The sequence below is a fragment of the Uranotaenia lowii genome, chromosome 1 (assembly GCF_029784155.1).
Source record: "Uranotaenia lowii strain MFRU-FL chromosome 1, ASM2978415v1, whole genome shotgun sequence".
Classification (NCBI taxonomy): domain Eukaryota; kingdom Metazoa; phylum Arthropoda; class Insecta; order Diptera; family Culicidae; genus Uranotaenia; species Uranotaenia lowii.
The window spans coordinates 191,336,408-191,363,555 of record NC_073691.1 but is presented as its reverse complement, the minus strand read 5'-3'; the positions used below and the strand labels follow the sequence as shown (position 1 = coordinate 191,363,555).

The following is a 27,148-nucleotide window of genomic DNA, read 5'->3' as shown; positions in this document are numbered from 1 at the left end:
CATGAAAATGTCGGTTTTCGTTTACGTTGCTAGAGGCGAAAAAATCGTTGCCGGAAGGACTTTTTTTTGTGTTTGCCATAAAAAGAACCCAAGGTTGGTAAGTTTTTTTTAAATTAATATAATTCGCTCAATCAATATTGTGTCTTTCGCAACAGTTACCTCGTTCGTAGCAATTTCTGCATTGAATTTGAATTTGAAAGAATTTTTTTCCATTATTTCAGATTTTCAAAATTTATACGTCTTCTGGAACTGCTATTAACGTTATGCAGTCAAGCATTGTGCATCGTAATGGAATCATATATGGATATCAACCGGTACATGTCAAGCACCGAGGAAATGATAGAAAGAGAAAAGAATGAGTCGATGAGATGTAAGAAACTCTAGCATATTGAAAGTGGTAATTATTTGATTTAATTAAACGATGTAGCCTATAGTTCAATAAGTTTATTCATTCGCAGATTGGAACTACCAAGTGAGAACTTCAACAAAACCCTCTGTGCTACTCTATGATCTCACCAACAAAGATTAAACGGCTTCGATTTTGGTATCATAAGGAGAAAAAGGTAAGTTGAAAAGTTTTTTTTGTAGACAAACATTCTAATATAAAATAAGACCATAAGCGCCCAAGAGGTATGAGTGGAAAACTGTTCTATTAAGATTAATAACGCTCAACGATTCTCTAAATTAAAATCTATCTGAAAATCTGATTTGCCCAATATTAAGCTTTACTTGCTTGCTCATGCTTTTTGATCGATCAAAAACTACCACTTTGCGAAAAATATATGGAAAATCACAACATACGTCAACTTGGAAGCGTGTTTTGTTGAAAATAGTTTTTTTTGCTCTTTCAACCCTTTGTCTTGAAATGGTTTGGTAAATTAATGTAAATTTCAAACTCGAAATAAGTTTTCGCCCCCTGAACGTTTTCAAGGCGAATTTTTGTCAGCCATCATTTAAGTTTACTTATGTTCTAAATGAAATTCTTTGCAAAAAATATCGTTACATAAATAATTAGATGATGAACGTGTTTTTTTATCCATATTCATAATATCGGCTGCAATAAAACGAAATTTTACATACCCATATCAAATGTAAGAATGGAAATCTGAATTCTGTACATGAAACAGAATCTTAAGACAACTATTTTCTACTTTCTGTTTCGAGTTTTTGGAGGTTTTCTTCTAATATAAAGATTTATCCCACCTCAAAAAAAAATCTAATATATTGTTCTTCAATGTGACTTAATCTGTCCAGCATTACTAACAATTTAATTTGTTTTCCAATTCTCAGATTCCGGAGGATGTGAGCCATGTGAGGTTCTTATATCAATATCTTCGGCATTCATGGAACGCCATCAAGTATTGAAAAAACACCAGCGGGAGATGAAAAATAGTGCATCCTTCGGACGGTTGTTGCTGTGGTTACTATAATCAAGGCTAACGGCTTGTTACTACTCCCTTCCTAAGCAGGTGTTTAAAATTGTTTGAGTATACTTCATAAAGTGTAAAATAAAATGAAATAAATCCAAAATGCATTACATATATTCATTTCTAAATAGAACTACAACGGATAATTTAAAATCTTAAATTTACTAAAATTCTAGTAATTTTAGGGGGCAAAAACATTTTTGCTAAGAATTTAGCAATGAGAGATTTCAGTTACTGGAAAATTAGTAAAAACTTAGTCAGGACACATTTAGCTATTTTGCTAAAATTTTAGTTAAAAAAAATTGCTAAATTGATTGCTAAGTTTTTAGCTGGTCAAATTTGAGCAAAATTTTGCTAATTTTCGGCCTCGGAAATTTTGTGTGTTGATTATAAGAACACATTTGTGTAAAAAAACTTCGCAAATCTCTAAAATTTATCAAAATATAGTCGCTGGCATTTTACCCCGCAAAGGCATTATAGACAGAAGTACCCTACCATTAGGTCGGTCACAACGGTTTATGTAGAATCATTTAAACCTAGTGCATTTTCTTCAATCAATTCGCAATCCAAATCTTCTCCACAGGTTAGAATAGCCAAGCATTCCTGTTCACGTTTTGCCACAATTTTAGTGGGGCAGACTTTCCTAAGTGTTGCAGTGGAAGTGTTCTTGTGAACATTCTTATGCTCATAATGTTTAGATATTTAGTATAATTTTATTGAGTTTAGGATAAAATTATTTATTATTGTTTTGTCTTTTTTTGTAACAATATGTGATGTCACGTTCAAGCTGAGACCCCCCTCCACCCATGTCACAAAAATCGAAACTCCCTCTCCCCCCCTTAAGCATGACATCATTTAAATCTGCAAAGTTGTAAGCGAATGTGTAGGTAATGCTGATAGTGGAAAATTGAGTTAAAATTCGAGAAAAAATGCGAGCAAATATTCATATTTGTCATAAAATCCTGGAAATGTCCACGTAGAAGGGAGTAGGGGTATGTCCACGTGGACATGCTCACTTTATTTCGAGTATAGAAGTTGTCATTATAAAAAAGTTGTAATTCATATCTTAAAATTGCTCGCATTCAAATAAAATTGAAGATAACTTTTTTTTAAAAAGTGATAAATTCAAAGCAACATTAAGTTTTAAACAGGGTGGCCAGAACCGGAAAAACGCATTGAAAATAGCACCGGGAAATTCAAATAAAAACGGAGAAAAAACTGTCAACAAAAGATATTATTTTTCCTCTTAATATACTGTTATGGCATTGAAACTTGAAACTATCAACTTTCAAGAGTAAATTGTACAATTTTCAATCAAAAATAACGTCGCTTAACGTGAATTTTAAACTTCGACGATGGAATAGTAATGTTCAGTGGTTCGTTGTCGAGAATTAATCTGAATAGGGGAGGAGCGGGCTATATGCGCCTATTAAGCAGAACACTGATTTAATCAAATATCACATGGAATATGTGTACAAAAACTATATATACGTATGCAGAAATCTGTTTTCTATACATTGGAGTAATTTTTATCTTAAAATTTTCTTCTGTTTCCAAGAAAATGATTTTATTATAAGTGTTGTCTAAAATGCCGAACCTCAAACCGTGCGGGCTAAATGCGCCTATTTATGTTTTGAACAAAATTTCAGTTTTTTGTGCAATATTTCCGTATAATTTCATTGAAACTGCTAGAAAGTAATAATTTCCGTACGACAAAGCTGAAGTTTTATAAAAATCTATGTATATTATAATTTTATAGAATAAAACAAAAGTTAGGGTTGCCATGCTATGGAGGCAGTTCATCCATGAGAAAAACTTTATCAAATCTGTTTTTAGATCTTCAATTCTCTCTTAAGATGTTATTCAGAGCTTAGATTTGAAGGTTCAATGATAAAAATCATTTATTTATTCTATTTAATCTGTTATTTTAGGATGGAGGCATTTTACAAACATGATAGGGGCATACAAAAACACTCAATTATTCCACTATATAATCAATATTAAACCTCCACAAAAGCTGAAATATGTTGTATTTCTTAAGTTCATTTGAGTAAGAAACAAAAACCATCCTAGTTTTTGTTTTAAGCTTCTTTACGTATAATTTTTAAAAGTCGAAATATTACATCAAAATGTAGCAAAACCTTGTATGATTTTTTTAATTTTTTTTGAGTTTGTTAATTCATAAAATTCTTTCTTGCCTTATGTTCTAAGCGTATCACCCTCAAAATGCATTGGTCAGATAAGCTGTCTAGTCAGCCATTTCATCAAACAGCCGTAGGGTCATTTAACCCGATAGGCCCATTTAGGAAACCTTTCCCCTACACGGCAAATTGAATTATTAATTAATTCATTAATTATGCGTCGAGTGCATAATTATGCGTCGAGTGCATAAAAAAGGAATTTTACAATGAGTTGCGTTTACAATTTTATGCAAATTCGAAAAATTCCCTTGAAAATTCATTTATTAACCTACAAGAAGCCCATTTTAACAATAAACACATGTGGGCGACCAAGCCTTTGTTCAATTTTTTAGCACTGATATGCCTAAATAACGAGGAATTTCGGTTGATAGTACAGACACAGAGAACAGACGTACAAGCTATCTCACGAAACTTGTGTAAAATTTCCAACGAACATTTTAACCAATTTTTCCTTTTTGGCTTAACCACCAGATGTCTCCAAATACGCCAAAGAGAGCTGTGAAAATTTGATTTGTAACTTTTGAACGGCGCTATAGATGTCACTGTTTTCACTGTTCAACGTATTATTTGGGTGTCAGCATTTGAAATTTTACACACTTTTTTAAAGATTTTTTGTTCGAGCTTGTACGTCTGTTCTCTGTGGTACAGATTAGAATGAGGTAACGCTGATTCCTTGATTACTCCAGAAAACATTTCAAACATAATGGTGTTTATTTGTGCAGCCATGGCGACATTTTTTAATAACCTACGTCATACAAAATGGTCTTTAAAAAAAGTGTGGGTCAGAAAACATTGTGCTCAAAGCTTATGAAATCAAATGAAAACAAGCAAAATGCTGAAACAGAGAAAAGTTACCTGAAATAGACACCCCGTTGGTGACTCCGAGCGGTCCGACATGTTGGAACTATAGTTATCCTACGGAAAGCGCGCGCATTGGTCCACGGAACACAGAACAGAACAAAAATGCACACACATACACGGACACCCACACACAGACGAATGGACACATGGATTCACATTGATGGTGTGGCATGGGTACAAGGGATCGCAACATTCATAACACGGTTGGTGTTTACAAAGGTTCAAAATACGTGAGGAGGCACACATGGACCACGGGAAATGCCCCGGGAGCGTCATCCCGGCAGCAACAACACAGCAACAATAGCATGGTTTTGTTTTGTTTTTTGGCGAGGAAGCATGATTGTTTTTGTACACATCACGGCGGGTTGTTGTTGGTTTGTTTTGTTTTGTGGGTTGAATGAGATTTCAAGGATGCGACACGATAAGCGGTTGATCGTTTCGAAAAAAAAAACGGGGGAAGAAAAAACACACAAAAGTCTACTATCAGAAAATAGGTCGGTGGTGCAGTTTTTGGGACATGTCTAAATGGTCTATGACTCTATAATTTTTTCGCTAAATTTGTATTTAATCATCATCACACAACAGGCCAGTAAAGCATCTACCGATCTAGGAATATTGCGACTACTTACAGCTCTTATGTGGATGACCGCGATGTCGTCGAAGTACGGACTCAGAGACATCCGGTAGATCTCCGAGGCCGGTATCCGATACTTGATCTGCATCGTTTTTTGATCCAACAGAAGCATCGAGTTTGTGGACACCACCAGCAGGATGGGAATGAACTACAAAAAATTAGCGCAATTTTAACTTGGATTCAAATGTCAATGGATCAGCCGGTTATACCTTTCCACTGGATCGTGTGATCTTGTTAATCATGTCGGCAAACACCACGTACTGATCGTTGTGCTCGCAGCTAACTCGCTTCCACTGGACGTTCTGCCGCAGCCGGATGTAGTCACCGTGGAAAGGGTGGGCCACCGTTCGTGGGTAGGAAATTTTGCGATCCTTGAAGATGATGCTGGCCGTGACCTTCTCGCGCATCCGATTCCGGGCCGGCTGATCGAACGACTTCCGGTACTTGTAGCATCGCCATCGATGGAAAATGTTCCGCAGCAGCTGGGAAGTTTCGGCCAGGAAGGACGGTGCCGGAGGCCAATCATGGCAGATGGGACTCATGTTGTCATGGGGCAGTCGAAGCAGCAACGTCAGCAGGAACTCCCGAGTCTGGGGGTTAGTAATTTTGGTTGATTAGTAAAATCACTTAAATTTACATCGATAGAAAGTAATATAAGTATTCCACACTACACCTTCGTTCATAGAGGGCGAACACGAAATTATTGCGACACATTCAACAAGGCATAACTTGTTTACCATTAGGTAAAAATCAACCAAATTTTGCACACTTTCTCATTAATGTGTATTGTTTACATGCTGTCAAACTCGAAGTCGTGTTTTTCGATTCAACGAAAATGGAGGTGAACCAACGCGAGTCGAGAGAACAAATTCTTTCCAAACACCTGGAATTCTCTGACCTGTCGCACCGGCAGTTGGGAAAAATGTTGAACATTCACCAATCAACCGTCTCCAGAGTGTTGAAGTGGCTCCAGGAGCGGTTGACGTTGGACCACGGCAAAGGAGCTGGAAGAAAACCTGCTGACAAAAAATGGTTGCTGTGTGATGGACGACGAAACGCATATGAAAGCCGATTTTAAACAAATTCCGAGGTTGGCTTTTTTCACCGGCAAGAGCAAGTTCGATGTGGACGACAAATTTACGAAGAAGAAAATGTCGAAATTCGCCTTCAAATATCTTGTTTGGCAGACCATCTGCTCTTGCGGACTGAGGAGTGAGTCTTTCGTGACAAAGGGCACAGTAAATGGTGAGATCAACAAATCTGAGTGCCTCGAGAAGCGCCTTTCGTCGTTGTTGCAACAGCACGACAATGCTCCGGTTTTTCTTCCTGATTTGGCATCATGCCACTATTCTAAAAGTGTGCTCGAGTGGTATGAGGCCAACTCTTTTCATTTTGTTCCGAAAGACATGAACCCATCTGAAAGAGCCGTGGACTGTATTTTTGCTCGATTTGGGGACCGTTCGAAAGTCCGAAGACACAATTTACCGGATGTGTTGAGAGGGGGGGAACTTGAATAATGAATCACTGAAATATTCTCTATGTACAGTTTTATTTACACTATTTACACTTGGACTTATTTGTAGGAATCATAACTCAAGGAGGAAGGAAAACTTAACTTAACTTAACTTGAAAACTTGGAAGGAATTAACTTCAACTTGTGGGAAGGAATCTTAAGGAGGAACTTAACTCAGCAGGAACTTCTTCTTAAAGAGCCACGTCTTAACTGGCCGGAAACTTGAAAGGATCTGAATCGAGTGGCGAACACGCCGGTTGCTTGGATTGGATGATTGTTTTATTCATACACATACACACATCTGTGTGCGCAACGGAAATTTCCACTGGCGGCTGGCTGACGCAACTGCATGCAATTGTTGTTGTACGCCGGCCGGCGTTTTTTATGCGCACGTATGAATTCATGGCCTTGAATGGACAAACAACACACAGGCGGTGATCGGTGATGATTTTTTCGTTGGTGGCAAAATTGCGACGTTGCCAATTCTTCGAGTTTGGCTCGAACATACTCCCCCGGGGAATCTTCGGATTTTCAATCTTCCTCGTCGTCGGGCTGTCCGGTACGCTAGGAACCTCGGAGTAGTGCACGCAATACCAAGTTTTTGCGCACTGTCGACCTCGCACTCATGAACCAGGACTGGCACAAGTAATTTTCCAAGAGTGCCAAGGGATCTGCTTGAGGATGACGACGAAGCAAAATGCCATCAGGAGATTGCATCAAAGGATAGCCATTCGGTTGGAAATGTGGGAACATTGTTATGATCTTAGATCTTTCGGGAGGTTTGCTTAACTTTGAAGGATGATTTGGAAAATTTTCCACGATTATTGGAAAATTTCTTATGGCACTCTTTTTCTTGGATTGTTTGTTACATTCAAAAATTGGAATTTTTTCCGGAGCCTTTTCAGCGACGCGGACGGCAGGAAAATTTTTCTTCTTTATATGATGCTTAAATTTCCCTTTTCGGATTGGTTTACACTTAAAGTGGAAGGATTTGTTGGAAGGGAACACTAGATCCTTGGGAATTTTCTTGTTGGCAGATGACGGAACTTCATTCTGAAGCAGAACCGGAAGTTGCTTCTTAATTGGATCCTTTTTTGGAGGAAACTTCAATTCACTTTCTTGGGAAAATTTATCTTCTTCAGAGTTGGACTTTTCTTCACTATTTTTGGAGGAATTAATTTTTTCGGGATTGGATTTGGTTTCTTCGGGAATAATATAGGTTTCATCTTCACTTATTTCTTCACATTTTGAATTCTGATGTGAGGATTGTTCAAAATTTTGACAGATATGTTCTTCTTGGATTGCGAAACTTTCACTTAACGTGTTATTCGGAACTTCACATTTAACAAATGGTGCATGACTTAAGGCGGAAGTTATTCTCACATATTTTATGGAAATCTCAGAAGACAGTTTCTGGAGAGCATTCAAAACTTCGGAACAGAGCAATTCAAAGGCACTTAGATGCTCAAAGTGGGCTTCAAGATCTTTGAAGGAAGCAAGATCTAGAATTTGTTTATGAGCGGCAAAATATTCTTCTTGGGCTTGGCCGATAAAATTAAAGTAGGCTCTTATTCTTCCTACGGAAATCTGGAAACTTAAGCCGTCATACTGATGTAGCGCACTTGCAATTTTTTGCACTTTTTGGAGCTCATACTCCCTGCGGAGAATCAGAGCATCTATTTTCTTCATTTTCTGGGTCGGGGAATTCATATTGTTTGTGGTGGTGAAATTTTGGGAAAATCAGCACAATTCACTTAAAAATCGGAGCAGCTGAATCCGATTCACTGGCAGGAAAATTTAGTCCAATCACTTTTACGGTAAAGCTTTTACACTTAAGTTTTTTGAGGGCTTTTTTCACTTAAAACTTTGCACCCGGAGCGCAGCAGACTTTCGAAACAGTCAAAGTTCTTATCCGGTTCGAATCGGACCAATGAAAGAGCCGTGGACTGTATTTTGCTCGACTTGGGGACCGTTCGATAAGTCCGAAGACACAATTTCCCGGATGCTAATTGGAGGGATTTTCACTTATAACGAGGCACTAAAATTTTCTCTATATACAGTTTTATTTACACTATATACACTTAAATTAATTGGAGGAATCATAACTAAACGGAGGAAGGAAAACTTAACTTAACTTAACTTGGAAACTTGGAAGGAATTAAAGGAGGAAGGAAACTTAACTTAGCAGGAACAAACTCGTAGGAAGGAATCTTAACTTGGAGGAACAAACTTCTAGAATGGAGGAACACTTGACTTGACTTAAATTCGACGTCTTCACTTGTCGACGGATGGAATGGATCTGAATGGATTGGCGAACACGCAGGTTGCTTGAATGATTGCTTCATTCACACGCACACAAACATCTGTGTGCGCAATGGAACTTTCCACTGCTCGCTGACTGAAGTAACAGCATGCAATTGTTGTTGTACGCCGGCCGGCGTTTACCGGCGTTTCCTATGTACACATATGAATGCATATCCTTGAATGGACAAACAACACACAAAAGTAGCAGGCGGTGATCGGTGATGACTTATTTCGTTGGTGGCGCAATTGCGACGTTGCCAATTCTTCGAGTTTGGCTCGAACATACTCCCCCGGGGAATCTTCGGAATTTCAATCTTCCTCGTCGTCGGGCTGTTAGGAACGTTGGGGACCTTGGAGTAGTGCACGCAATACCAAGTTTTTTGCGCACTTTCGACCTCGCACTTCGGAACCAGGACTGACACCAATAATTTTCCATAAGTGCCGAGGAATCGGCTTCAGGATGACAACGAAGGAAAATTCCAACAAGAGCTTGCAGCAAAGGACATTCATTTGGTTGAAAAACTGGGAACTTTGAGTTGGAAGTTATGCTGGAACTCATGAACGGTCTATTTACTTCAAAGCACTCAAAATGTTTGTGGGAAAACCTTAAATTCTTGAATCTTTTGGTAGGATAGCTTGACTTACACTTAGGAGTTTCGTTGGGAAGTTTTTCAATGATTGTTGGAAAAATTTTCACGGCGGACTTGTTCTTGGATTGTTTGTTACACTCAAAAATAGGAATTTTATCCGGAGAATTTTCAGCGACTGCAGGAAAACTTTTCATCGAGATATGTCGCTTAGATTTTCTTTTCCGAATTTACACTTTCCAAGTTTACACTTAAAGTGGAAGGATTCATTGGAAGGGAACACTGTATCATTAAAAACTTTCTTGTCGGCAGCAGACGGAACTTCATTCTGGAGCGGAACAGAAAGATGCATCTTAGTTGCACCTTTTTTTGGAGGAAACTTCACTTCACTTTCTCGGGGGAAACTATCTTTGTCTGGGTTGAACTTATTTTTAACAGTTTTTGAATTAACATCTTCATAATTTTTGGAATAATCAGATTTTTCGGGAGTGGAATTGGTTTCTTCGGAAATAACATGGATTTTCTCTTTTCTTGTTTTTTCATATTTTGAATTTTGATCGGAGGTTTGTTCAAAATTTTGGCAGATGTGTTCTTCTTTGATTGGGAAACTTTCACTTAACTTATTAATTGGAATTTCACTTTTAACACATGGTGCATAACTTAAGGCGGAAGTTGATCTCACATAACTTATGGAATTCTGGGAAGACAATTTCTGGAGAGCGATCAAAACTTCGGAACAGAGCAACTCAAAGGCACTTAGATACTGGAAATGGGCTTCAAGATCTTTGAAGGGAGCTAGATCAAGGATTTGTTTATGAGCGGCATAAAATTCTTCTTGTGCTTGGCCAATGAACATAAAGTAGGCTCTGATTCTTCCTACAGTCATCTGCATACTCAAATTATCACTAGGATAGACCACATGGAAAATCTTTTTCACTTTTTGGAACTCATGTTCCCTGCGGAAAATCAGAGCATCTATTTTCTTCACTTTCTGGGTCGGGGAATTCATATTGTCTTCGGTTGTGAAAATTTGGGAAAATCAGCAACACCACTTAAAAATTGGAGCAGCACCACTTAACGCTGAATCCGATTCACTAGCAGGCAAAATTTGTCAAGTCACTTGTAACTGTCTAGAGCTGCGCCCGGTGGAGCAGTACTGGGCAATAATGAAGCGGGAACTTCGGAAAAGCAATAAGACAGTCATAGACGAGAAGCTACCGGATGACACTGTAAAGAATTTGATGGAGGGCATCAAGCGAAAATGCGTTCAATTTCACACTCAAGGCTCCATCGATTAATTTTTCTTTTGATTTTGAAGTAAATATATGTATAAAACTATCCTCAAATTTAAGTTTGATTCTAAACATTATAAGAAAATTGGCATGACATTTTCGGTATCGCAATAATTTCGTGTTCGTTATTCAGTCACGAATTGTATGGCTACGTATTGGCAACAGTGTTGTGACTCACCTTAATCAGCACAAAAAATCGAGCAATCACTTGCACGGCCCATCTAGCCTGTTTTTTGAACTCAGCTATCCGGATATTTTCCCGCTCCTGGATAGGATAAAGTTTGATAGTGTAAACTTCTGAGATCTAACAAACATTGTTTCAACATACCCGCCACGTCCTCCAGAACCCGGCGATTACAAGCTGGCTGCGTCGAAGTGTCACAAAGCGTTTCCGTTTGGTGTAGCACCGATACGTTTTCTGGATCAACACGGCCAGCTCGTTTAGTCGCACCTTCCGGAACTCGTCCAGCTCGTACACGGTTCGTGGACTCCGGATGAACACCTTCTTGCGACCGATGGTGAACTCTGCCGCCGGTAAAGGAACGCTTCGTACAATCAGGGCCACCCCATCGATCATGCTCCCGCTGAAGTGGGGCCACGTGTACTGACACAGCAGTTTATAGCGTTGAACGAAGCGCGAATGCACCATATTGAAGTAATGACCGTTTCGCCAGAGGTTTATCAGTGGCATTAGGCTATGGAGATATTAGTCTTGAAATTCCTTTCGGTTTTAGACTACAAAATAATCTTACCACATGTAACGAACTTGATGCTGCACCAAACCCAGTTCGAACATTTTGGGCTGCTTCAGCTCGTTCGGTTTGATGCAGAAGATGTAGTGGTTGTAGCGCTGTTCGACCTGCTTCAGCAGCGTTTGCAGCGAGGTACGAAGCGTTGTGCTGAGACTGGTGGGCTTGCGACCGACACTGTGCCGCTTCGGATTTCCCTCCGGAAACAGGCTGGCCACTATTGGCAGCTCACAGTTCTGGTACAGACAGGCACTGACATGCTTCGGCAATAGGTCGAGGTTTTTCTCCGTGAAACCGAGGCTCGAGTACAGCACTGGTCCTTCAAAGTGACGAATTCTACGCGCAAAAGAAAAACATTGGATGGTATAATGTGTTTCTTGAACCTCTAGCTAGCAAAACTTACTGAAAAGCATTCGAAGGCAAACTTGGATCTCTGGAGAGGAAATTTGTATGCCCGGTGCAGCATTGGTGTAGCCGAGTTAGCAGGATGCCATCGTTGATAACCTGTGGCTCATCTAGCAGATGTAGCACTCCATAGCACGGTTTATCGATGAGTTCACAGATCGGCTGATTGTCAAAGTAGTCAATCTTGATCCAGTCAAGACCCTCGGCCATATACAAGTCTTGCTGATATTTGAGCACATTTTTTACGTAATGCTAAAGGTAACAAAAGAAAAAGTCATCAAAGAGCACGAACATAAAGAGAAAAAATCTTAACCAACCTGTTGCAATCGTTCGTTGCAATAGTTGATGGCGAGCTGTTCGAACGAGTTCTTCTCCAGCACCTCGAAGCCGTAGAAATCGAGCAGCCCGATGGTGCGACCCCGTACCGTACTACTGGCCACCATACCGTACTGTTTGAGTTTGAGCTGCTCGTTGATGCGGGCCGCTATCAGCGCAAAAAGGCGCCCGTACAGCGTCCGGCACAGGGTGGCTTTGATTTTGGACGCGTACATGGCATCGATCTCGGACCCATCCGTTTCGATGTGGTCCCAGTTTTCGCCGATGCGCGTCAGGCAGTAGAACAACAGGTGGCTGTCCACTTGCAGCAGTTGAGCGATTTCTTCCAGCTCTAAAACAAAATGATTTTTGGTTATATAATCGAATCGAGATCACAAATATGTATAGTCGTTTTTAAAACGACACATAAAGGCCTTCAAGATGGTGATTGGCTAAGTTTATGTTTGACCCCAGAAAAAAAAAACCTACCGTATTCGTTGGAAATTTCACAACCTTCACAACCGTCGATGTTCGTCGTGGATATGAACACAAGATTACCCAACTTCAGGACGACCGCCAGGATGGTGAAGATGGAGAATATCTCCTCCTGGCTAAATCCAATCACCTCCAGGGATCGCTGTGGAACAGAGGGTCGAACATGAATTGGTTGATCGCAGGTCAAAGTTCAAAACATACCTTCGTAAAGCCAAAATTGGTTCGATCGTCCTCGTTCGTGAAACTGTATTTGAGCAAGTCGTACTTATCGATGTTGCGCTGCAATCTCAGTGATTCTGGAAAATTGAGAATTTTAGTATTCTCCGCAGGAAATTGCTAATTGCTAGAATTTAATCTTACTGAGCAAGTGGATGTCAGCGCCCGACAGTAGCTGGTAAAATATATGGAAATTTCGTTCTCCGGGACTGCGCGATGTGACACGTGACTGAAAAATAAAAGGAACAGTTTTAGTCAAGCTTATCTCAGACGATGTATTTGAACAGATGAAGAATACCTTTTCCAACATATCTATAAATGTTGAGCATGTCAAAATTGATCGGGAAACACGGTAAGTAAGATTTGTAATATTTTTACATTCATTTTTTTAATTTACTTACACAAAGTGAGATGTCCTCCGGCCGGATCTCCCTTGTAGTCAAATTCTATATCGAAAAATTTTCCCTGTAACATATGAGTGGTTGGTAAGATTCCCATTCCAAACCAATAAACCTCAACGAACAACTCACAAATCTGCTCGAATTGCTGTTTTTGATGGTCGAAGCATTGCCCATGGCCTCCAGGAACACTTCAGCGTGTGCCACCCGGTCCCGCATTCGGTACAGTTCCAGATCTCGCAGGTACACCTCCTTGGTGATCGATTTCAGAATCTGTCTCCGGTGCACCGAAGGCGACATATTATTACTGTGGTCATAGGTCAGCGCAATCGACGAGGAAGACTTGTGGATAGATCGGGTACTGCTCTGATGGCAGCATCTACCCAAATTGCATCGCTTCTGCAAGGACGGAGAATTGAACGAACCACCACCGCACATTCGATGCAGATCCATGTGGCTACTTCCGGCGCTAGTACAATTGTGCCTGGGACAACTGGCGGGGGAAGCAAAGGCTGACTTTAGAGTGGACTTGGTGGGAAAATCACTTCCTTCCGTTGATCGGCTGATCGATTGGTTCGAGTGTTTCAGACATTTCGGTGTGCTTCCGGTCGAGAAGCTCCCACTGCCGGGACCACTACCCATGGCCATGGCTGCCAAATTCTCGGTACTCTTGTGATGTGCAATCAGATCGAACTCGACCGTTTTTTCGTGCGAACATTTCTACAAAAAAAAGGCTTTAGTACTGATTAAATTTTGAAAATTCAAGCTATCAGTTACCCTCGATGTGTTGTACTTCATGATGCTGTCCAGCCGACCAGCCCCCCCTGTACCGGAACCGCTCTCGAACGATGATCCCACTCGGGTTATGGTACAGTGCTTCGGTGTCGTTTGCCGGGAGCTCGGGTTGGATCCTTTCAAAGCAAACATGGGGGTCCGGCTGCGGCGCATCTCCGACAGCTGCGTCAGGAAGTGGACAATCATCCGGGCGGATTCGGTTTTTCCGGCCCCACTTTCACCGAACATCACAATACACTGGTCCTCGTTGTAGTTGAGCAGGAACTGGTGGGCCGAGTTGGCCAGTGCAAAGCTACAGAAAAAAAATTCAATTGATCAGAAATTCATGTCACTCGTATTCAAACCCGATTTAAATTTCTCGTTCGACAGTCCAAATTAACTTTCTAAACCGATTGTGAAACCTTTGTAGAATGAAGTTTTCCCCGACTTCAGTAATATTCCTGTGGGTAAGGAAACTTTACCATTAACAACCAAATTAACAACCAAATTTGGTATTCGCATCTGCTTTTGTTAAAATGGATACTTATCGGTCAACGACCTTGGACCAAGAAATCTTGCCAGTGTTGAGGTATATCATCGGATCGGGAAGCAGGGTGGAGGTCGATAAGTCTGGAAACACGGGAGCTCGTTGGACAGATGCCCTGGAAGGTCCTTGGGCCGGATGTATTGTGAGCAGACTGGGATCTATTGGAAGGTCTGCGACCCGGGAGGGTCGAAGCGGAACCACTGGGAGATCGTTGGACCGGTGCCATGGAAGATCGTTGGACTGAGGATACGACGCGGTCGTATGCCAGAGCTACAGGGAGGTCATCTTTTTTGAAGCCATAGAAGATTGGCGGGGGAAGGTCACCAAGTCAGAAACCAGGTGGTGGCCGTCAAACCAAGATCCCCTGAAAGACTTACCGGAAGGCATGAAGTCGGAAAGCCAACTGGAGGTCGTCGGGCTGGAACAAGCCATTGGAAGAGCCATTGAATCATTGAAGGTCATCGGGCCAGAGCCATTGGGAGGTCGTCCTGAGAATCAGTTTTTTCAATGGTTTTGATTGCTACGTCACAAACGTCCATGAGCGTCTCGGCGTTGAAGTCGCCATTCACTGACGGCATACAATATTTCATGTAATTTCATAAATCACAATCAAAGCACCTTCATTTACGCTTTTTTCTTCCTGACGTGCAGCACGGCGACGCTGGTTGTTCTAAATAATAAACATCTTAATTTGCGTCACAAACATTCCTCCTACACACAAAAAAAAGCATAGTAAAATTACTAAATCCGTGGTTTAAACGAACAACAGGCGACCATATTTTTGAGTCAAATATGTTTTGTTGTTTATAATACCATACGCATAGCTATTTTACCATGTGCTCAATTTGGCTGCGCATAGTAAATTCGACTGCGTTTTAGTAAAATTGTCAATGAAATGATGCATTGTTTTACTTTGTCCCTAGTAAAATTAATATGTTTCATGATGAAACTAGTATGTGTTATGATAAAGATTAGGAGGAGCGAGGAGCTTGATTTAAATAGTAAAATTACTATGTATGTTTGTTTGTTTATTTGCATGCATGCATTATGACATTATTTGAAACATGAAAATTCACACTTCCGACACACGCCGGTCAATGTTAGTGTGTTCTCCCGATGCTCTGGAATGATTTTCAAAGTTATGTAACTATAAAGCAGCTCAAAATTAGTTTTTTTTACAAACGGGTTTGATGATTAATGATCCTGAATTAGTGTAAACAACAAGAATGTTTACCATAGTAAAATTATCATACGCACTTATGTTTTTGAGTCAAATATGTTTTGTTCTCAAAAGTACGATGTGCGTAGTATTTTGTTGATATGAATTGGTGCCACAATGTCAAAATTACTATGCGGACGGTAGTTGTGATAGAAATGATGATGAAATTATCATGACCATAGTATTTTCGACAACAAACATTGAGAGTTATCGTAAATTACCAGGTACATAGTAATTTCAATATTGTTTCATGCGCACTTTCGCAAAATCGATGTTAAACTTTTCGTGGTTGAAAATACTATAGCGCTGAAATGGTAAAATTATCATGACAGCGTCTTTGGGATGACCACTCAATTTTTTTTCCGTGTAATAAGTATCCATGGCTACATTTGAGCGCTTAACACTTAACTCCGTGATGGCGTCGCGTTACGTCACAATCGTTCATAAACAACTGTATGGATACAACAAACTATTACTAAAGATTTTAATTGTCCCCACCTATAGATAAACCACATAGCTTAGCTTAGCTTGATTCACTACTCACATCCACCTTGAATCATTGAACCCGAAATGCACCTTAAAAAGTCTTTTAATTTAAAAGTATTCTAGTATACTCTGTGATTGATTTCTAAACATGGTTTAAATACATTCAATACATTTCGGATCCAAGATCGCAGGAGTGGCTCAGTAGAACGAGTTACACATCGCCAATGGTTGCTACTCCGTGATTGACGGAGGTCATCAATTTTGTTCAAAGATCAAATGAACGGAACCTGGGATTGGCTACACATTCACAATGCACAAAACTGATGCTCTCTCTTTAAACATCAATAACGGCGCCGGCCACGTCCTAGTAGTCAATAGATAGGTTGGGAAAATGAGAAAGGGATAAAGGAACAACTTTATGCCTAAGGACCGAGGTCACCTCTGCATCCTTGCAAAATAAAGTTTGATTAAGAATGTGGGAAAAGGAAATAATTAGGAAAAACTTTTGACTAGTGTTATGCTGATAGCTTTTTCTCCTCAAATATTTTTTTAATTTATTTGAACATTTTAGCGAAATAAAACAACAACAATTTTGAAAGGTGATTATGACTCAAACACATTCGAATTCAATCGTATAAACTTGATTCCCATCTTCATCTGTATGTGTTATAGTTCGAAAGGATATTCGAACTGATGTCCTTAATCATATTAATGTAGGAATTTAAAAACGTACGTGGAGAAAAATTGGGAAATAGATTGAAATAAAAAAGTGAATTGTATTATTGGAAAAATCAAGGGCAAATAGAACGTTTTACTCTTTTTTTTTAAAGAGAAAGGAAGAGAATGAAAACTATGTCAATTTTTCAGCAATTTTGATTGAATTATTATGTAACGACTTCTCGCATATGATCCGAAACATCCAGATTTAACTTAAGCCTATGATCATGATTTAATCATGATATAAATGAATAACGATCGCTTTAAAGTTTCGAACATTTGAATAAGGAAAAATTGGTGAGAAATTTTGAAATTCTAAACAAGATATTGAATAAGTCAATCCATCTTAATTTTTTAAACCAAAAAGGACCAATTTTGTAATAGAACTGATTAAATTTTAATTTTGAATTGGTGAAATAACGATTAGTTTATTAGGTGGTATGAAAAAAACCTAGCAATTGCTTTTGCTAAACCAAATCGAGCAGTCGAGCAGTCGCTTAAAGCAATTGCTTCGGTTGATATGAATAAAGTTTTTTTTGACAGCTGTTTTCTCTGTCAGGAGCTTTTACTTTTAGAACAAGCTAATTTGGTATGAATAAAGCCCAAATCTGAAGTAATCGCTCGACAAATCTCCTAGCAATTGCTTTATTTTCTAAGCATGCTCGGTAGCAGACTTTTCCAATAAAAAATTCTTTAGCAATGTCATGAATTTATTAAAATAGCAATATTACGCTTCAATACAATTCAAAAAGGCATTTTCAACATGGATAAAGAAAAGTCGCAGTGATAATCCAGCTTTTTTTCGTATTCCTGTCGTTGTATGAAATGATTCGCCTAAGGTGAAACTAAACAAATCAATCAGTAAATATTCCAAATTAAAAATTCCGGCTATAGTGGAAGAAGTCCCAATCGGCTTGAAGTTGGAAGAAAATTGTAATAATTTAAAACATAATTCAGACTTCCATATTTATATGATTTTTTCTTATAATCCTAAGATTTGAAAAAAAATTTAAATTAAGATGCGTGCCTATTGCCTATTTTTTATACATCGGATTATCCCGATCCGAATACGTGTGGGAGAGCTATGATAAATGTTAAAGTTAGGCCATTTGTTGTTTGACTATATTCGAATATGTATTCATTTTTCTTTAAACATCAACATACGAGCACGCATTAACCAAAAACTTTCCGGTCGTTCTTACACCCACCATCCGCACCGTCGACTTCATGGCTATTTTAGCCGTACTTTTCAATGTTCTGATCGTTTTCTTTCATTTAACTTTAGAAAACTTCAGATTCTGCTGGTTGGATAGCTCTATTTTTCGAAGCAAAAGCTATGTTCTAAGACTTTAGTACACATCCGCTAAGCAAATGTTTATTCATACCAAACTAAGCAAATGCTTTGGTCTTTTGCTTTGCTTGATTTCGAGCTAAGTAAAAGCTGCCGAAGCAATTGCTAAACCTTATTCATACCACTAATTATCTCTTTCATTGAAAATTGGACTTCATGCAATGTTTTGCAGTCGCAGTTATCCGCAGTCATGAGTGCGCAGTCCAATTTAGTGCGCTGCGGTTAATATAAACATTGAAAATCATTTTATCAAAATTACGAAATGTTTTTTTTTGCGGCATTATTAATGTGGCACGAATATTTGTGAATATTTTTTAACATTGACAACATTTAAGTATTTAAATTAAACTTACAAGTTTTGATCAACTGATTATACATAAAATATGAGAATACTTAGCTTTAACGATTTCCGGATGGCGGATACCAAACATCAATAGGGGAAAACTGTACAAGACGCACCAGCGGGGTAAGATGGCCCATGTCATTCTTTTTCAAATATACACTAACTTACGGCTTCGAATGATGTTTTTCTTCATTTTTATTGTAGCAAACAAGCTTTTTCATCATTCAATAGATAAAAAGTTCACAAAATCTACTTTAGTTCTTAGAAACAGAGGAATTAATGGAATCAGCGTGAAACTTGTAATTTTTCATAAGTAACATATAAGGTTTTATGGTAAAACAGCTTGCGCAATCTGACCAAACTACAGCTTATCGTTTTACCACTCATGTGCACTTTCGGAAGACTATAAATATTTTGTTGTATTTCGTTGCCTACTTGAAGGCGTTTTATAAATGAGGATATTAAAAAGTGTATTTTGAAAAGCGAAATTTTCGATGAGTTTAGCAATACTAAATGATTTTTAGCCAAAGAATGGTAGTTTAAAAAAATACGATGAACATGTAATTAAACATTTGGTGTTTCAATAATTACATTCCGTATAATCATTGTTCTATTTCTTACCACCCTTCCTGTTTGGTGCGTTCTGTCCACTAGTTTTGGCATTCTACCCCGCGGTTTGTTTTCTGGCTGTTTTAGTTTTTTTGCAAAAACATAGTCAAAATCGAGTTTTTATCATATTTTTTCTTTTCGATAATACGTAAATTTCATCCCTGAATCCCCGTCAACTTTCAATTTAGTTCTTAAATGAATGGTATCGCTATAAATAGCAATTATGCTTAGCTGGTGCGTTTTGTACAGTTTTACCCTACATGACTCCGAAGGTTCATCCCCGATTAGTATGAGTGGCCGACAACATTCCAGGAAGACAGGACTGATATAATAGACTGGTTGGGTTGAGGGTTGATAACAGAATGAGTTTATTAAGAACTATGTAAGTCAATGGTTACTATTCCAACATCCCCCCTTAACCGTGACTATTGTATACCAAGTGCTTGTCTTCCGGTTTCGAAAGTGGCCAATGGTAGAGATTTGGTCAACAGGTCCGCCGTTTGATGTTTGGATCCAATATGTTCCAGCTTGAGAGATTTGTCAGCAACTTTCTCCCGCACAAAATGATGTCGGATGTCTATATGTTTACTTCGCTGTGAATATCCAACTTCATTTTCGGCAAGGCAGGTGGTACTCTTGTTATCGCAGTAGATTGTCACCGGGTCTGAATCTCCAAACAGCTCTTTCCGCATTCCCTTCCACCAGATCGCTTCCTGTGTAGCAGCAGAAACCGCCATGTATTCCGCTTCGGTCGTTGACAACGCCACCGTGGTTTGTTTTCTACAGCTCCATGTTATCGGTCCGCCGGATTGAAGGAAAACGAATCCGGTGATAGATCGTCTTGAATCAGGATCGTTTGCCCAGTCTGCATCGCTGTAGCCTAGAACCTTCGATCAGCTTTCTTCGAATAGATCAGTTTCATTTCTTTCGTGTGCTTTAGGTACCTCAGGATACGTTTTGCAGCCGTCCAATGTGCTTTCCCTGGATTACTACTAAAGTGACTAACAGCATTCGTAGCATAAACGATATCGGGTCGAGTACCTTGTACCAAAAACTGAAGACCTCCTACTAGTTCCCGGAAAGGTACGTTGCTCATGGCGTTCCGCTCTTCTTCGGTTTGTGGGCACATCTCCACTGTGTTGTACGCAGCGAAGAATGCTGCATGTCCGCTTTGCTTTCCGTCTCGCCCCGATTTCGTGGATCTTTTCCTCTCACCTTGCTGCTTGCATTCGGACGCATAATGGTCCATTTTGTTGCAACGGTAACATTTTATCGACGATTTCTCACCGCCCTTCTGCGCTTTCGGGTTCGAATAAAATGCTTCTTCACTTGAGCCAGATTGTGAATCGCACACCTTCACATCTTGAAGAATCTTGGCTTTAACAATGTCCGCTGTCAGCTTGATGCCAGATGATTCCAGTCCAAGAATCATAGGTTCGTAGCGTTTTGGTAAATAAACTTCTGAAATGAGGGTTTGAGACCTCTTGAAAATTTCTACGTCTTTTAGGGCTGATACCGGAAAACCTTTGGTTTTGACTTGAAATTAACTTCAGGAACACTTTAACTAGGTTTGAACTGGAATTTGAACGGTCTCGAAAATTTTCTTCAAAAGTTAAACACGTCCGTCATCGACGGCCACAGCCTACCGAGTCTGTCCCCACCTATAGATAAACCACATAGAAGATAAAACACATAGATACTGAATGTGTTGTTTAGATTACTCTCAAGTCATTTGATTATCACAAGGCACTTAATAACTAGCCAAATTACAACATTGAAATTAATTAAGATTTGAGTCAGATATCAGTGGCCTGAAGGAGTTTGACAGCTATCTGCTAATAAAGATCAAAAGAAGCTCTAACTTGCATATCAAATATCTTCGCCTAAATTGTATGAGCACAGAAAATGTTGATTAATTTAGACCTAATTTTCATTCATTGAAAGTGCGAAAAAAAGTGGTCCAAGGTGCATTTTCTCCGTGTCACACATGTGGTATCAAAACACGGCACGGGTCGAAATCCAAATCCTCGTACTAGGAGAAGGTTGAAAAAAAAAATAAAGGAAGACTTCCCTTAGCAGATTGTTGGTTTAAACTTTTGAAAACACCTTTTTTTAATTCCCTTGAATGTTAAAGGTGGTATTATTTAAACTTACATGTGCGGTGGTAGCTGGAAAAGGCTCTTGTTGGCATACTTCCGCACCAGATCCGGCGTATAGATTGCCAACGGTTTGTACGGATTGAGAGCCACCAGAAATGTGCCAATGTAGGTCTAAAAAGAAGAAAAATCATTTGTTCAAATAAAGTAAAACCGATACAGTGCACTAAATACTCACATAAATCAAATCCCGTTTGTAGCGCTGATGAAGATTGGTAATGAAACTGTCCTCGGAAAGGTTTTCCAGCAAAACCGAGTCCCAGCTTCCGATTTCCTGTTCCATCATCATCATGTTTGACTAGTTTTGTCGTTTTTTTACTTTTGCGAGTAAATTCTGTTGTAGTATTTTGCTAGTGTCTTTCCACTAGTCCTCGTTGTAGTGTATAGTATCGATAAATCCGGTAGGAGTTTCTCGCTTCCAGCTTACATCGTGCTTCCTGCAATACAGACAGAAGAAGAAAAGTCATTCTGCATGAATTACTATCTACATTTTAAATTGGTATAGGTATAGTGTTTTTTTCTCAAGGAAACAAATCCGCCATAAGATTTCGAATAGACAGACATCCGACCGAGAGAGCATCCCCAATGCTTTCTGATCGAAACGAAAGTTAGGTATATCTTCATATGTAGGTATATCAGGAAGGGCGCTGATAAGAATCGGCATAAATTTTTCATTTTCCCCTTTCTTCGGCTTGGGAGTGCGGGTGGTGAGAATTTTCTTCGTTTCTCAAGATGACGCTGTTCTGTGTTCAAGTCATTTATCAAAGAACGAACCGGAGTGGCTTTCCAGAGCTCTTCTGAACAAGAAGGTAGAGCAGAACATGCTTGCCAAACGGCTCGAGTGTCTTTGGGGCCTACAATTTTCCAGATGTCGTGGCGAAGAAAAGCGAAATAAAATAAAAGGATTCACAAAGGGAATTAGTAAAGCCAGCTTCCTTCTGCCACTATTGTTTGGCGGATGCTGTGCCGTCTGGGACCTGAGGTTGGTTTATTTAACGATTATTCCGGTGCACGGTTTGACGACGATGTTACGACACTCGGGAGTTTTTCAATTTCAACGGATATTTGATAGGTTTGCAAACATTCATTTTGCCTATCGTATTTAGAGAAGGCGGATGATGACATTTTCAGTCAGTGCAACTTCTTTAGGAATATAGCATTAAACTTCAAAAAAGCCAACACGTGTTCTATGCTTCATTTAAACTCTAATAAAGCTTTTATTTGGACGATTTGGCAATAGTCTAGAGATGCCATCATTATTAAGCTTAAAAAATAGATATCTTTTTAAAAGGTTATGTTCATCACTATTAATAAGAGACACTGCTTCGAACATTTTAACGCAGCAGTGATAGTGAGGAATATCACCCTGAAAAAGTTACCCCATTTTTGAAGTCTAATAACGTTGTTATCATAAGTCGAATCGAAATGCAGTCTTCGGATGAAATATTTGTCATAACTAAGGCTTAAAGAAAAACCGTTTTCAAAAGAAATCGACCAAAGGGGACCAAAGTTATTCATGAAAAACTGGATTTTCATGTTCTTCCCGAACAAAATATCCCAATATGCCATACAGACTTTAGGCTCGTTGAGCGACCTCTTCCCTTGATCCGATCTGGTCCAAATTTGGCATGAGACCTTCTACTAGGCCTAGCATCAATTTAAACCTGCAGCACATAACATTTCACAAGCTTGAAATTTCCCATACAAATTTGGGGCCATCTATTGTAGAGTCTATAAATGTTAAGGACGGTTTATTTACATTAAAAAAATCAATCTTTCATCTTTCATGTTCAGGATCATCTGAAGTAAAGAGCATTTATGGGGTTTTATTCTGGAAAAAATGTTTCCGCTTTTTTTTGAAAATTTAGTTATTTATTGTAGTGATTAGCTAGTTGAATTCTTCGAGATGCAGGTCCGATACCACTCTGTTTACCCAATCGACATGTTAACCTCGCTGGCGAGGCTTTGTTAAATATAAAGATTAAACGGACCAGTCTCTTTGATTCTGGCTTCCAAATGAAACAGACGTGTTTCAGTGTTTGACTTGCTCTTTTTGAAAACCCCACTTTAATTTATTATAAATTATTAAGTATAAAATGACATATTTTAACGGACACTTCATTTATTTTTTGAGCTAAGCTAGTGTGAGAACTTCATGAACAAATATTTGGGACTAGGAAATAAATTAGACTTACTTCTTACACTTAAGTCCAAATTTTAAACAATTCACCTAGATTTTAAAACCAAACATCTTTGTTGAAAATCTTTTATCCTCTTTTGATGATTTTTGAACATTTTCATACTTTTCATTTTTAATTGATTTTAAAACCGTAGACACGGGTATCACAAGGATGATAATGTGTTTTATATAAAACTTAAAAAAAAATCGACCTTTTTTTTTCTGTTTGATTGCATAAATCAGTGGTTTTGGAGGCACTCGTGTATGTAAAAATGTGGTAGAATTTAAGTTTTCAAGCAAAAATTCAAGATTGTTCATTTTTGTCAAAAGTACACGAACTGATCCTAATGCCTTTCATTGTTTTTTTTTCGATAAAAAGGACAAAAAAGATTACAAAATCTCAACATCAACTTTGTTTTCAACAATTTTAAGTGGTTGATTTGATGTTATACTGTTACCTGAAAATATTCTCTCAATTCACTTTAAGTTGTCGGATCTTAAGTCATCAGATTTTTGCAAATTTTTTATTTCGTTTTCTAAATATTTTGCATTTGTTCAAATAAATGATTTTTTTTCAAATTTCCTGGATAAAATTGAAAAAAACGTGGGATTTTATCTGATATTATGAAACACTGCAAAATTTGTCTGAAGATTTCTGCATTTTTTTATTTTTCCCTGGAATGTTATTTTCTTACTAATATGAAAACAAAATCGTGTTGTGAGTAACAAAATTTTCAAGTAAAGCAGGTGTCATCTTTTTTTTATATGGCCGGAACAAATTTGAAATCTATCTTTTGTCATTTGGAGTTTAAATATCACGAGGAGGGGGGAGGGGGGAGGTTGTAATGAAAATTAATTCAAATTTACAATAAATTGGAAAAAAAAATTGAACAAAAGTTGGCTTGCATAAAATCAAAAAATCGAAAAAAATTTAGATCAAACATTTGAAAAAAAATCTTAAACAACAAGTGATATTACCACATTACTTCCATCTTCGACAGTTTGGCTTTCGCTCTTTCAACTGTTTGATTTTTTGAAGAATGTATCAAATTTTTGTTTAAAATGCCTTAAATTTTATTTATTCCCCACTTCGGGTTTTTGAAAAAATTGGAGTTCATCACATTTCAAAAGTTAATGCGAAACGAAGTTCATGCGGGATCAGCAAGTTTGTAAATAAAAAATCAATTCTCTTTTTGTTGCATCTCAAATTTTAAAGAAATTTTAAAAAATTTGAAAATTATTAAGAAACTTCAATTTGAAAAATAAATATAAAATGTGTACAGTTTCACAGTTCTTTCAATTTTTTTCCAACTTTCATTAAATTGATCAATACACTGAAATGATTGATTTCACTTGTATATGAATCAGTTAAAATTAAAATTAATTTTTATAAAATAATTCCTTTTTAAGTATTAATTGTTTAAATAAAACTATTAAATAAATAAATAAATAAATAATTCGAAATACAATTGTTACAACCGTGCTTGTATTTAAAAGGCTTTGACTCTTCATATAACAAATTATTTATAGAACAAATAAAATAAATGATATATTATTCTCTCTCTATTATTTGGTAGGTATTTAATAAAATTAGGGATTACAATTTTCAACATCTCACTGCTATGAAATTCATTCAACGAATCTTCTAAAGTGTTACGAGATTTTTGAGATGTTTTTTTCATTTTTATCATTTTCATAATTTTTATTTTTTTGTTTGTAATTTTCAATATTTGCTCATTTTTGTTATTTTTGTCATTTTTTACGTTTGTGTGATTTTTGTCCTTTTTCAATATGTGTCATTTTGTTAATTTTTTTTTCACTTTTTATCATTCAATTATTTTTCTACTAGCAATGCGATTATTAATCCATTTTAGAGATGTACCGAATAGTGGTATTCGGCGAACGGCCGATAACCGAATATTGACCTTTTCAACTATTCGGCCATACGAATTTTCGGTCGAATATTCTATTGAGTTTTCATTGAAAAATACAAAAGCGATTATTTCAATTTCCTTCTATTTCTTCCATTTTAATGTTCCTTGTGTTTTGAGTCGATTATTGATGAATTCTAGCTTTAGGGCGTTTATCAACAAGGAGGTTGTGTTCCCGTGAAATCTGAAAACACTGCATTCAGTGATAAAAAATAAGAAAAAAACATAATGCAATCTTTAAAGGACAAACAAACTTCGTAACATAATATATAAGAGGTCGTGCAACCCATTAAAAATGAAATCAGAATTCATTTTCATTTCAAAACGTGTTTTTCTTTAAAATTTGTGCCATTCTCGTATAAATTTTCGTTACAAAAGAATAAATTGATATTTGCAATTGAAGCGGACCACAGACTACACAACATTTGTACAAATGCGATGAAATTCGATGAAATTTTGTCGCTGTGAACACGGTTTGCATCGTGTATTGCACTGCTTGAATGAGTGCCCAAACGGTTTGAGTAAAATCGGTCGGGATCGAAATATTTTGTACAAACCATCCTCCCAGCCGGGGCAGAGATGTTTTTTTTTGTTCCTGTTGCTGTTTTCGCCAGCAATCGTTTGTGTTCGCGTGAAATATGTTTGATTATAATGGTCTCAGCCGTCCCCTAGCGGGACAAGCAAATTAAAAAAAAAAAAAGAAATATGTTTGTATCGTGTGTGGGCGAGCATAGATCAAACAATCGCCGTGGAATCATCGAATTTGCCCAAGCCAATTTGTGTAGTATGGCCCGCTCCACCAACCGAAATCGCAGTTCAAGTAGCCGAGTTTGGACGAGGCTGTCGGTCGAGGCGCTTTTGTTTGTTAATAAGTCCAATTGCAATCAAATGAAAAAAAGTTACTCCATCGATAGTGTAAGGCTGATGTCATGCTGAAGCAACTAGCAACGCAACGCAACGCAACGTTCCAATAAGATTGCGTTGCAACGCGTTGGTATGTCATGCTGGCGCGACCTGTCACTTTGAAATTCCCTACAAATCATCACTTCTCTACATCTGATAATGCTTTGAATCGTCTCCTTTCTTTCGGGAGCCATCAAAAACTCATCAAATCACGACCCGGATTGCAAGAATGCCAAAATTTGAACCGACAAAATTCCTTGTTTTTTTTGCCGGAACTAAGAATTCATGAAAATTTTCTCGCCGATTAAGATATTTTTTAGTTTATTATCACAAGTTCGGACAGATCTTCGTACTATTGTGCTTAAAACCCGGAATCACTGCTTCAAATCGAGAAAAAACAATATTCCTATTGTATTTCCTACTAGTCGCGCTACAAAACACATTGGCATCAGATTGGTCGCGCTATACAAAGCGACCAGTATGACAGGTCTGCGCGATTTCCATGGAGATCAAATGAGAGCTGGTTAGTCGTGTGA

The 27,148-nt window shown here is 38.1% G+C and overlaps 1 protein-coding gene across 1 annotated transcript in view; it reads right to left on the bottom strand.

Annotated features, from left to right (window-relative positions):
* The window catches only part of LOC129741529 (unconventional myosin-Ia-like), a 49,906-nt gene that overhangs the window by 21,307 nt on the left and 1,451 nt on the right, over positions 1-27,148 (bottom strand). Inside the window, exons 2-18 of the mRNA XM_055733273.1 lie at positions 21,778-22,036; positions 21,598-21,713; positions 14,175-14,484; positions 13,530-14,117; positions 13,401-13,464; positions 13,298-13,311; positions 13,144-13,228; positions 12,985-13,079; positions 12,778-12,925; positions 12,291-12,640; positions 11,972-12,225; positions 11,572-11,904; positions 11,148-11,514; positions 10,998-11,084; positions 5,333-5,713; positions 5,119-5,271; positions 4,484-4,543 (exon numbers count right to left, since the gene is read on the bottom strand). Of these exons, the coding sequence (XP_055589248.1) occupies positions 4,484-4,543; positions 5,119-5,271; positions 5,333-5,713; positions 10,998-11,084; positions 11,148-11,514; positions 11,572-11,904; positions 11,972-12,225; positions 12,291-12,640; positions 12,778-12,925; positions 12,985-13,079; positions 13,144-13,228; positions 13,298-13,311; positions 13,401-13,464; positions 13,530-14,117; positions 14,175-14,484; positions 21,598-21,713; positions 21,778-21,891 (3,519 nt within the window). The 5' untranslated portion in view covers positions 21,892-22,036. The remainder of the gene's footprint in view (positions 1-4,483; positions 4,544-5,118; positions 5,272-5,332; positions 5,714-10,997; positions 11,085-11,147; positions 11,515-11,571; positions 11,905-11,971; positions 12,226-12,290; positions 12,641-12,777; positions 12,926-12,984; positions 13,080-13,143; positions 13,229-13,297; positions 13,312-13,400; positions 13,465-13,529; positions 14,118-14,174; positions 14,485-21,597; positions 21,714-21,777; positions 22,037-27,148) is intronic.